Source organism: Dasypus novemcinctus, chromosome 7 (genome assembly GCF_030445035.2).
Source record: "Dasypus novemcinctus isolate mDasNov1 chromosome 7, mDasNov1.1.hap2, whole genome shotgun sequence".
Lineage (NCBI taxonomy): Eukaryota > Metazoa > Chordata > Mammalia > Cingulata > Dasypodidae > Dasypus > Dasypus novemcinctus.
Genome location: NC_080679.1, coordinates 75,479,782 through 75,491,900, shown reverse-complemented (window position 1 = coordinate 75,491,900; position 12,119 = coordinate 75,479,782). Strand labels below are relative to the sequence as shown.

Sequence of the window (12,119 nt, the reverse complement as noted above, 5' to 3'; positions counted from 1 at the left end):
TTTTTAAACAAAGCAAACTATTTTCTTATTCATTCATTAAATGATTAAAAAGGAAACATGCAGAATAAAGCAAAACAAAACAAAAACACAAAAGAAAGACATGCTATTCAAGAAAATACATTGCTTTCAATATAGATTGATTTAGGAAATTGTCATGGTAGACTGGAATTTTGCTGAATCAAACAACCTTGTTAATATGTAACACATCTTCATAATTTTCCAAGAATCATGATAAAGGAAAATTATGACACAGAACATCAGTCAATTCTTCCTAAATTCCGAGGATTTTACAGCATGTGGTGTTGTTACTGTCCTATAATTATGAAAGAGTTTATTTAATAGAGTTCTGTATCATATAATGTTGAATAAATAGGATATAGCTATATTGCTAGATGAGGAAAAGAAAAATGTCATGTCCTTTAGGGGAGAGGTGGTAATCTCAGCCAGGTCCAACTAAGGCTTAACCTAACTAGTCTAGTGAAAACCTATCAGGTCATACCGTAAAACCAACTTGAGTTGCTATATTTATATTACTTTTTCTTTTTCAGTATTTCGCCAGGGGGACATTGGAACGAACTGGTATGCTGTCTTGGCAGGGTCTTTGGATGTTAAAGTATCTGAGACCAGCAGTTACCAGGTAAGATACCGTCTTTTTTTCCTAAAAAGACACGTATCCCCATATCTTTTAGACCATCAGAATTTCCTCTTTCCCATTGTAAGGGGCTCAGCAAGGTTTTCTTGAAATCCTCTATTAAATTATTCGACAAACTTATGTTGACTCTCTTCTGTGATCTGAGTGCCAGGTGTTAGATCACCTGCCTTCAAGGACTTTGCTGTCTCCTTAGAAATGCGAACAATTCCATTGTAGTGTGATCCGTTGCTGTGGTTTAAGGTGAGGTGTGAGCAAGGGGAAGCAGAAGGAAATCTTCCTAGGATTCTCCTTAGATTCCTTCCCATCGTGTATCCTGACTTTTCTTTATCCTGGAAGCAATCCCTTTGTCGGCCTTTCAGGAGTGCCAGTGATACAGGGGAAACATGAGTGATACATTCCCTGTGAAATCTCCTGCTACTTCCCTACTTACGTGAGAGTGCAATAATTTTTTTTTTTTAAATGTCTGACACTGGTTTCCTTTATCTTTATTAGTCACCTCTGAGAAGCTTGGCTTTCTAGTCAATAAAAGCCATATTCTTTTTTTTCCTCACAATATTTGTGAATATTTAAATTGGACCTAGAACCTCTTTTCCCGTCTGCCCTGGACTTTGTTCCATCAAATTGCACCTGGCCTAAATGTGCAGAACCAAACATCGCAAGTCTGAAAAGCATGGCATGTTCAAAGCTCAGTTCGAAAATATTCCAAGTCTTATATCTACCTATCCAGAATTCAGATAGAAACTAAAAAAAAGAATCTAGTAATTGTAAAATCTGGAAGAATTATCAAGAAAAATCAGATTCAGTAAAAGGAACAAATAGCCCACAGCCAAGCATGATGTTTAAAACAGTGTTAATATGTAGCACACTTAAAATGTGAAAAATAGGGTACACCAAATCTGAGGTTTGAATTTTGTAGGGACTAGAGTGCATATTGGAGTTGTGGGCAGTCACTATCCCCAATCGAGGGGTATCTCAGAAGATCATTGGAAGATGGGTATTTGGAGTGTGGAATATATTTGCCTGTGCTATGCCCATTGTGGTGCATGGTCAGAGTCAAAGCCTGGTACTCACATCCTCCTTAAACGATAGCACATTCATCCATGCACTGAGAGTTCCATTGGAAACTGCCTGGAAGCTGTGCCTCCCAACTTTGGTACTTACCCTCTTCCCCTCTCTCCAGGGACTGGTTTTCTCTTGGATTTCTGAGAGGGCCAAGGTGAAGAGGTGGGTTTTGATGGTTGTAAGCTGCCTCAGTTTCCCAGTAGGGCCTGAGAGCAGCTAGCATTAATTGGATGTTTGCTAGGCAGTGTTCTTTACACTTCACAGGTATTTACTTACTCATTTAACAGCATCACCACACCCCTATGAGGCAGCTAATATTACTGGTCATGTTTTACAGTTGAGGAAACTAAGGTCCTGAGTGGCTAAATATCTTGCCCAAAGTAACGTATCTAGAAATTAGGTGTATCAAGATTAAAACCCAAGCAGTCAGGTACCAAAACATATGCTTGTACACTATGAAACATGCAACTTCCCTCTCTCTGACTTTTGTCATCCTTTCAGATGACCCCAGGTTCCTTCTCTTTGTAGAACTCCTATCTGCAGACTGCTGTCCTGGTGGGTACCCTCTGGGCATCTTTGCCCAGAGCTGCTCCTGAAACTTTTACCTTAACCAGGTTCTACCTCCATGGATATGGGGAGGAGACAGGGCTGAGAAGTAGGTGACTCTCCTTGGCCCCTTCTAAATGAGTAATTGTGGAGAGAAGGCAGAAGCTGAAAAAGAGAAAAGTGAGGAAAAAGAGGACAAGGAAGGAGAAAGAATTAGGAGGACAAAGAAGAGAACAAAAGGAGGGGACATGAGAGTAAAGAAGAAGAAAAAGAAAAATCAGATGTTCTTGAGGGGATAATAAATAATGTCAGCAGTGATATGCTAATATAGCATATGCTAATATAGCAGATGTTAGAAGCTGGAGTGAGATTTTGATGGTATTAAAATAGTATTTGGCCTGGGGATCCAGGAATATTGCCCGAGACCAATTATCTCTCACCATGGGGTCCTAGCAAAGACAATCTGAGCAACACTTGTTGTTATTAGCTGCAATTTTTGTTTATTTTAATACTTTTTAACTTTAGATCTTAGCTGTGTTTTTGACATGAAATCCAATGCAGAGAACTTCCCTGAGCTGGACTTGGTCTTCTCTTAGGCAGTTAGGAACTACTAGACTTCTATAAAGTTGGCTTTCTGCCTCCTCTGTGTACTTTACTCTAAAACATTCAATCAGGGTTTCCTAGAGTGGTTTGTATCATTAGCATAAAAGAAAGAGAAGGTACATTGACCCTATACCACCCCAACCCTCCAGAGCATAGCCTGAGATGGAGGGCACAGCCTTCCAGCCAGCTCTGAGGGGCAGACCATGGGTCCAATCACGTGGGAGAAAGAAGCTAAGGAGAATGAGCGAGAGTGCTGACTCTCGTCCCGAGCCAAACTGCTTGAAAGGGATCAATACAAGAGAGCCGTATCTACCTGCACTCACCTTGTAAGACGCTCTGGGTCTCTGCCACTAGTGATGTGGCCAAATCCAAGTCATGGCTTAGCCAGTCTGAGTGGCACCTGCTAAATAAAAAACAAAACCAGACTTAGCGAGGAGAGTCTTTATGTGAGGGGTAAGGCACTCTTGCAATAAGTTGAACCATCAGACCAAAAATCCAAAAGCAACTCAAGGGTCAGGTAGAAAGAATTTTTCTGGTATAGGGTGGAATAAAGAAGGCTGGAAAGAGCCTGATTTGGAGAAGATGAGTGAACGGGTGGTGATGAAAGGTGATGAAAGATGAAAGGTGGGATGGAAGTTGATCAGCGAATGTTTTACCTTGAAGCCAGTTTTTTTCTCAAGAGGGGTTGTGTGCTGGCTCAGGCTGAGTGGGTCAAGTTCAGGGGCCCAGAGGAAGAGAAAAACTTTACCAAAGCCTGATTAACAAGCATTTTGTTCCAATTGGTTAGTAGACACAAGCAGTTCGGCTAATCATGTATGAAGCAAAGAATGGGAATTCGGAGGATCTTTGTCTGGTCTCCTCATAGGCAAACCAGGGGACAAGCAAGCGTCTGATCTGCGTTGTATGGGGAAGGCTGTTTTTTTGCAGTAAGCTGTTTTTCAGGATACACAAGGTGATGGGATTTCTTAACCTTCGCTGTTTTCCAGAATCACAGGGCTCAGGTAAAAGTCATACCCCAGTGGGGAAAGAAATAGGGTTGGGTGATGGGCCATGGAGGGAGGAGGTGAAAGACCCGGAATTCCTACCCATAGAGACCACCAACTAACAGAGGTAAGTGCCCCCACTGGCCCCAACACTGTGCTGGGGGTTCCACGTACATTAGCTGACTTAATCACTGCTCTTCAAGCATTCATATCCTATTTTACAATTAGCTGTGAAGACACTGCTCAGAGATATTAGGTAATTCTCCCAGGGCCACTCAAATGTAAGTGAGATTTGAATTCAGGTCTGACATACTCCAAATTGCCTTGTCTTCCTGCTTCTCACACATGAAAAGGAGGCGGGTGGTGGTGGAAGAGAAAAGACAAATTAAAAGAGACTAAGAGAAAATTGAGGAAAGTGAGAAAAGAGGTGACAGTGCATAGTCAGGTCTTTAAAAGAGTGTCAGGCCAAGTTTCTTGCTAGCCTGCCCCTCCACATTCTTTCCTCAAGTCCCTCCCTACCCTGCGTGCCTGCCTTCTCATTTTATACTGAGGGCCAATGGCTTTGACAAAGTCTTCAACTCAGTTCCAGACCCCTTGGTGGTCTCTTAGCTGCCGCCCTGAGCCAGAATGTGAGATAAGAGCAGAAGTAGCTAAGTGCCTACTGCGGGCAGGTATTGTGCTAAGCCCTTTAGGAGCATTGTGCTGCTTGCTACACGTAGCTCCCCCACCCCATCCCTAATGTGGTACTATTATTAGCTTCATTTTACACATAGGGTGCTAAATAGCTTTTCTAAGGTCACACAGCCATTAGGTGTCACAGCCAGTTCTTTCTGAATGTAGGGCTCAAGTTGTTCACCATTGTGGTTGCACAGGTACAATCCAGAGGGAAGTGAAGGGGGGGTGAGAAAAAGAGGTAAGAACTCAGCCTTTTAGGAATCATAAGTGTGGGGAGGAGGACGCTTTCCCCTTGCAGCTCTTCTAACCACCTTCTTGCATTTCTAGTCCAGCTCAGAGTCCCACACCTGCTCATGTGCAAGCCTACCTGGCAGTTGTTTGCTCCAACTCTCCAGGGCTATGCCTGGGATGCAGGTTTCTCCTTCCTTCACCTTTTAGATCTGGGGATGCAGTGTTAAATGAGCTGTGCTCATCGCGTCAAAGAGTTCCTAGAGAGAGGGTGGGGCAGATAAGTAAGGGTGATAGGGAGGGAAATGAGGTATGTACAAGGCGGTGGTAAAATGGTTAGAAATGATGATTGATGGAATGAATGAGGTTGGAGGTTTAAGAGAAGGGAATATCCTAACTTGGATGAAGAGGTGGGTGATGGTGCCACTAATTAAAATAGGGCATACATAAGGAAGAAAACCCTATCCAGATCTGAATAGTATTTTTATACTATACACATATCAAGTATTATTGATTTGATAGCTTTTTTTTTCTGAAGAAAAAAACACCCAGTTCCTTTTAGTGATAAGGAGAGACAACTATAAATAACTTTCAGGAATACATAGGAAATATTCTATTTTGGTTCTTAAATTCATATTACCTTCCTGTCTTCTTTAACCTTCTATTTTCCCCTGTCCACCACTTTCTTGCTCACCAGGCTAAGAAAACACAGTTTCTTGCCCTCTGTATGATGGCTTTGTCAGGTTCTTCTTGCATTCTTTGGACTCTAAGTTGAGGGATACTTAGTAACTCATCATGTACAAAGCATTTTCCTGGCATCCTTTCATCTGATCCCCCCTATTAGGTAGACCCAACTGGGTTGTTGCAGGTTCATTTCATGGGTACATAAGGGCCTGCTCAAGGTCACACAGTGGTCAGCTCTGGAGTAGACATCACCCTGTGGTTTCCTACCCAGTCCAAGATCTGCCCCTGCCAGCCTTAGCAATAGTCAACCTAGGCAGCCAGAGATCTAGAAAGGATGCTTGTTGGCAAATATACCCTTCCAGCACCCATGGGGAGTGAGAGTCATGAATTTTTCTTTGTCCCCTAGATCTCTGATGCCTAAGATTTATCAAAGATAGACATTGATTGCACATTTAGGAGAAATGTTAGACTACAACTACTCTGGCTGGCAGGAGGTAATGTAGGCTCTATCTACAGATAAAGATGGATACCGTCTCAGACCCTCTCCTGGGAGGGGGGGATGGAGGGAAAAGCCTCTGAGCTGAGGGGAGCTGAGATGGCCAGTGCTGGGGGTCAGTCCCACCCGGTCAGATTAGAAACAGAGGTCTGTCAGCGGGCAAGGAAGAGCTGCAGGCTGCCCGTGCCTCCCTGCAGGGCCTGCTCCTGGCCGGGAGTGGTATGCAGCCCTGCTGTGTGCTGGAGCAGGCTCCTCTCCCACAGGTCCTCTCCAGCCGGATCCCGGAGCCAACACTTGGGTTCTGCTTCCTTTCCGTCCCTTTGGCTTAGTCTTTCCCATTTAAGCCTTTGTGAGTGTACCAGGAGCAAGAGGAGATCAAAACCCTTGAATGGGGAAGCGGCTGTGGCTCAATCAGATGAGCTCCCATTTACCAGATGGGGGGTCCTCCGTTCACGTCCTGGGGCCTCCGTGAAGGCAGGCTCCTCCGCATGCCGTGGCGTGCTGCTGGGCTGCAGGGGCCACGGAGAGCCACCTGAGCAAGGTGGTGCAACAAAAAGAAGGGAGCCAAGCGAGAACACAGAAGAGCCCCCAGTGAATGGACACAGAGAGCAGACAGCAAGCAAGACGCAAGTGCGGAAGGGAAATAAATACAGCCACAGAAGAACACACAGCGAATGGACAGAGAGTAGACAGCAAGCAAAAAGCCGCAAGGGGGTGTGGAGCAAATTGAAAAAAAAAACCCTGAATGAAGAGAGAGAAAGGGTCTTAGCTCTTGGAGACCATCCTTGGGGAAGTGTTGCTACTTTGCTTTCGTTTCTTTAGTTACTGCTTTGAAACCCCAGTTGTACTAGGAATTCTGGGAAAGGCATTGATCATTCTATTCCTATTATTTGGATTAAATTTTAGACTACTATCCTTGCAAATGTATTTCTAGAAATTAGCTTTATTTCAGTACTTCATAAAGCAAAACCTGCTCCTGAAACATTCTCGCTCCTATGTCCCCGTTAATTGTCAGAGACCTCCCCCACGTTCTCAAAATATCTTTGTTTTAACCCCATGAAATTTTAGAACTCCCAGCAAGGGAACTTTCCCACAGGTACTTTTTATCCTATCATGTCCAAACCTGGATCACATAGATGATGTGGATTTCCACCTGGCAGCAGAAATCCCATCAAGGACTGATCCTTCTATTTCCCCCAGCAATACCTGTCGTGGCTTCAGTGTCTAATGTAAGCCTAACCAGGACATCCACCTTGGTTGGTACCTAATGGAAGCCTAACCGGGACATCCACCTTGGTCGGTATCTAATGTAAGCCTAACTGGGACATCTGCCTTGGGTTCTCTGCAGCTGAACTCTAGTGCTCAGGAACCTGCCTGTCTCGGGGCCCTGTTTAACTCAAGTGAGCTACAGTTAGAGTTTTTACATTCCTTCCCGAATGAATAAGACTATGGATATATATTTTACCATCAGTATTTTAATGGATTGAGGTTTGGAGGTGAACATTGGAACAAGTTATAAGCAATACATAATAAACTTAGAAACAATAACTAGACCCATAAACCTCACTGTATCAGGCAACAGTCCCCAAATGTGTTTGTGTGTGTGTGTGTGGTTTCAGAGAGAAGGAGAGGCAGACAGACAAGCAAGGGCCTGCTTTTCCCTGGAGATTTCATAGGTGAGGGAGCCATTTTGGCATGGCACATCTCTAAATCCTAGAAATGCATAAGGTTTGAAATTAATCTTTACACCAAAAGAGTATAAAGAGTATAACGTGGTTTTTTTCCCCAGTCCTATGAAAGAAGAGTTTCTGATGGCAGCTGGGAGAATAGAAGTTAGTGCTGTGAAATAGAGAAGGGGATGGTTTATCACTTCATTAAAACGTCTCCATCTATATCAGATACCCCTTCAAGTGTTAGTGATTACCTAAAACAGTACACGGTGAGCAAAAGGGACCTCGTTTCAAATGCTCTCTGCCACTTAATTGTGTCCTTGGGCAAGTTAGATTATCTGTAAAATGGCCATAATAGTTCCCACCTAATATGAGTTCATTCGTGTACAGTATTTATTACAAAGCCTGGGATAGAGCAAGGGTCCCTGTTCTTTTTTCATTACAATACTATTTAGAGAAAGAAATGTCAGACCACATGAGAGAAATGCTGTCATCAGTACCTGCAAAGCTATCATTTTACCACGAGGGGGCAGTGCTAGAACAGAAAATGCAGGAAATGTACTTCCTGTTTGACACCAAGTTTAACAATATTGTTCAGCCTTTTCACGGAATCAAAGGAATCAGGGCTGTTCCTGACCTTGGTCATCGTTTAATTTCATCTTCTCATCTTCCTCTCATCTTTCTCTATGAAATTCTCTGGCAAAGTTTAGCCCAATTTTGGAAAAAGATCTCTTATGTGTTATACCCTTTAAGGTTTGGGTTATAACTTTAGGTAATAAGTTCAATTGATGAACTTTAGGTAAAATAATATGCTTTTATTTACCAGCTCTTCTTTGCCTCTACGGCAAGGTTGTTTTGGAGGCATTTTTATTTCTCAAATTTGAAGGTCAGGCATATTTCTCCATAAAGTGGACCTCTCTCTCTCTCTTTCTGGTTTTGTCTCTGTCCCTTCTCATCACCCCAGCATTTGCTGACAGGGGACATCACCGTCATTGGGAGCACATTTTCTGAATACTTTTATAGAGCCCATGATATGCTAAATGTGCCAAGTCCACAGCAGTGTTTTGTAATCTCTTATTACTTGATATGCTCAGTTCATGCTATTTGTTAGGCAATAATGGGAGGTCTGTTTAGCATCCTGTATGATGCGGCCTGTATTTAGTTTTGTTGCCACGTGTTTCTTTGTTTGGGTGGAGGCAAGACTGAGCCACACACTGAAACGGGGCTGCCTCCCAGGTTTGGTTATCAGAATGCTAATGCTGGTCCATTCTCATCTACCCTTCCTTCAGCCAGCTTGCATGATGCTGTTAAGCTGTGTTAACATGCAGATTCCGGCAAGTGCTCTAAAAGTAACAGATCGAGCCTTTGTTATTGGTCAGAAAAACATCTGTGTTAGAAGGTTTTTGCCTTCCTGCTTGGTGAGAAATCTTTTTGACAGCATATTCAGTCTAATGTCTTGACACATTCAGAGATCAGATTCCAGTAAGTTTGATTATTTAAAAAGACTTGGAGCACTCAGTAGATTCCAGTGCTAAAGTCAAGCTCATGTGATAAACTCAGGTGTTACAAAACTTAATGACAAGTGTTGCCTATAGGCCTAAAATAAAAGTTGTTAAATTATGTGCTTTGTAAGACTGTGTTTCCAGTTGCAAACACTTAAAGGATAAATTTGTAGCTTGATGTTACCCCAACATGTGTCAAAAACAATAAATTTGCCATGAGACAGTTAATTCTTCTTAAGTCATTAATGTGGAAGTGAGTCAAGTATGCATAATAAAACGATCTGGTACTCCTTGAAGTTATGAGACAAATTAAAAAGAAATCTTCAGGTACTTGTCACAGCTACTTCTTAGAAGTCGGTTTTATTGATTGTTAGTTATTTTAAATTTCATCAGAATTTAACTTATGTAAGTTGGATTACAGCTGATGCTTATAGACATACTTGCTAGGCACATAGTTTCTTGATTGGATAACAATCTTAATTATCAGTGACACATAATCATTGGCTTTCTTAATACCATTCCCATTTTCTTACTGTAACTATGTTTATAATGAAACAAACAAATAAAATGCCTCATATGAGAGTGCCTGCTTTAAGAAAACCCAGTGTACCATAATTCAGATGTACAAAGCAGATAAATTAAGGGGTGATTAGTTGCAGTAAAAAGGATTCTTTGATTTACAGCAGGATTTGTCAGAAGGGTTCCTTTGAATACAAGCTCCCCCAGAGAGCTGAAGTGTTTTGCAGATCATTTAAACCACTTGACATCCAGACTGGAGGGACAGAGGAACTTGGAATTTAAGTAGGAAAAACTATTGTTAATTGAAGATTAACACAAAATGAATATAGATATTCTCTGTTATTTAAATAATAGAAAAAATGTAATTTGCTTCTTAAAAATATGAGTAGCCTTTACATATTATATAAATATGGCTAAATTAGAAATAATGATTTTCATGATTTATGGAGCACCTACTATGGGCCAGGAACTATACAGAGCTCTGTGCATTCTTTTATTAATGATTCATTCTACTAATACTTTATTATAAAAATTATGCCCATTTCACAAAAGAGGATACTGAGGCTCTGAGGTACGTTTTACTCAAAGCCACAAGCTAGTAATTGGCAGAGATCAACTTTGAACCTAGGTCTTCCAGAACGTGTGCTTTTTTCACAATGCTGGCTCCAGGGAAAGACTCTGATGCCCATTTTCCCTCCTAAACCTTGAGTGTTCAGGTTCTAGGTGCCTCCTGAGTGTGCCATTTGCCTCCGTGCTCACAGTCGCCCATCAGGGCTGCTTTATTAACATATCTGTTGACCTACCTAATATGAACTGAGATAATAACTCCCTTCTTACCCCCATTGAAGACGAACACTGTGCCAAGATATTGTTCATGACTTCAACTGGCGCCTAGTTGGGCAGAGAAGGAGAAACTGGAAAATGGAGGCTGCCCTTGGTGGAGGTGGGTCGTTTAGGGGGAACAGTCAGGCAGTGCTAGGCAGAAGGTGGAAAGGAAGCAAGTTAGGGTAGCACAGCCTCAGGTTAGTATGGTGAAGATCCAGGCTAGACCTACTGGTGGTAACTGGTGATGGGGCATGGCTTGGTGATGGAGAGGCATCAGGAAGAAGACTCAATGACGGAGGTGGACAGCCAGGCAGGAGACTAAGGGGACTCAACAGAATGACTTGGAGAGGACCTGGGGCCCAGGGAGGGCTGATAGAACAAGACAGTCTGCCCCTTTAGAAGAACGCCAGGCAAGTCATCAAGGCAGAGACTCCACAAGACCGAAACCTGGTTTCTCCAACCGAGGCAGGGACTCAGTTATTAGAACTGGGCACGGGATCAGAGTAGGAAAAGTACAAATGCCGATTCAGTTCTTAGTCACTGGCTTTTGATTCTGCCAATGAATAAGAGGGTTGGTGCCCAATCCTGGGATGGATTTGATACTTTAGGCGAGAGTCCAGTGGATCTCAACACTGGAATTGGAGGCTTGGAAGGGGTGCAGTACCAAATGTTTTCTGTTTTCCTGATGATTTGTACTTATTCGGTGTTCAATAAATATATAAATTGGCTGAATGAAAAAAGAACCTGCATGGATGAAATTAATACTTTAACCGCTTTTCCTACTGAGCCTCAGCAAGAGGTACTTACACGACAGATGACAATCTAACAGAAATAAGGATAATTAGACTGACTAGATTCTAGTCCCAACTCTTCCATTGTGAGTCATGGCCTTCGACACATTATTGAACATCTTTGAGCCTGGTTCCCCCAACCCATAAAATAGAAATAGTAATACTGATATTGCAGGATACTTTCAATATTATAATCAGTAAGATTATTCACAATGTATTAAGCATTAATTTTGAGTCAAGTACTGTGCAAAGAAGTTTAAATGCATTATCTCATGTCATGAGAATTAAATCAGGCATTGTAGTCAAGACATCTGGCCCAGTGGATGCAACATAGTGCTCCACTCACACACACGTGGAGAGCCATGTGCATGCTATGCCCGTTAGGATATGTGCCATTAAGGGAGAGTGGGGTAATTCAGTAGGGAGGTCTGTGTTTTAGAGGGTAGGAGAAGGAGTGATTAAGTGGACCGATAGATGAAAGCTAGACCAGTGGATAAGAGATTGGAGGAGGGAAGCTGTAGCGAGTGAAGGACGGGGGACTGGATGACATGTCAGTGACTTCCAACGGGTAATTTTTTTGAGAGCCCATCACTCCTTTTTATATTGTAGAAGAACTGGCCTTGATGACCCAATATACTTGAGCACAATGAAGTCTTCCTCTGAGTCACTCAAAGAATACCACACTTACGATGTGGCTGAGGCAAAGCAGTAAGTTAAAAGACACTCTTTTACCCTATTACTTAAGTAAGTCTCAGAGACTGCTGATTTGGCTCAGTCCCTCCCCAGATTTATCAGTGTACGTTAGACCCACGGCCATGTTTGGCTAGCCCACTCTCTCGTTTCGGGTTTCCCCAGGAGCAGACCCAACACAAGGATTTGGGTA

The 12,119-nt window shown here is 42.6% G+C and overlaps 1 protein-coding gene across 4 annotated transcripts in view; it reads left to right on the top strand.

Moving 5' to 3' along the window:
- RAPGEF4 (Rap guanine nucleotide exchange factor 4) overlaps positions 1–12,119 on the top strand; it is a 339,975-nt gene that overhangs the window by 83,530 nt on the left and 244,326 nt on the right. For all 4 annotated transcript variants that reach the window (XM_012518928.4, XM_004476786.5, XM_004476785.4 and 1 more), the window contains exon 3: positions 549–637. In XM_012518928.4, the coding sequence (XP_012374382.1) occupies positions 549–637 (89 nt within the window). The remainder of the gene's footprint in view (positions 1–548; positions 638–12,119) is intronic.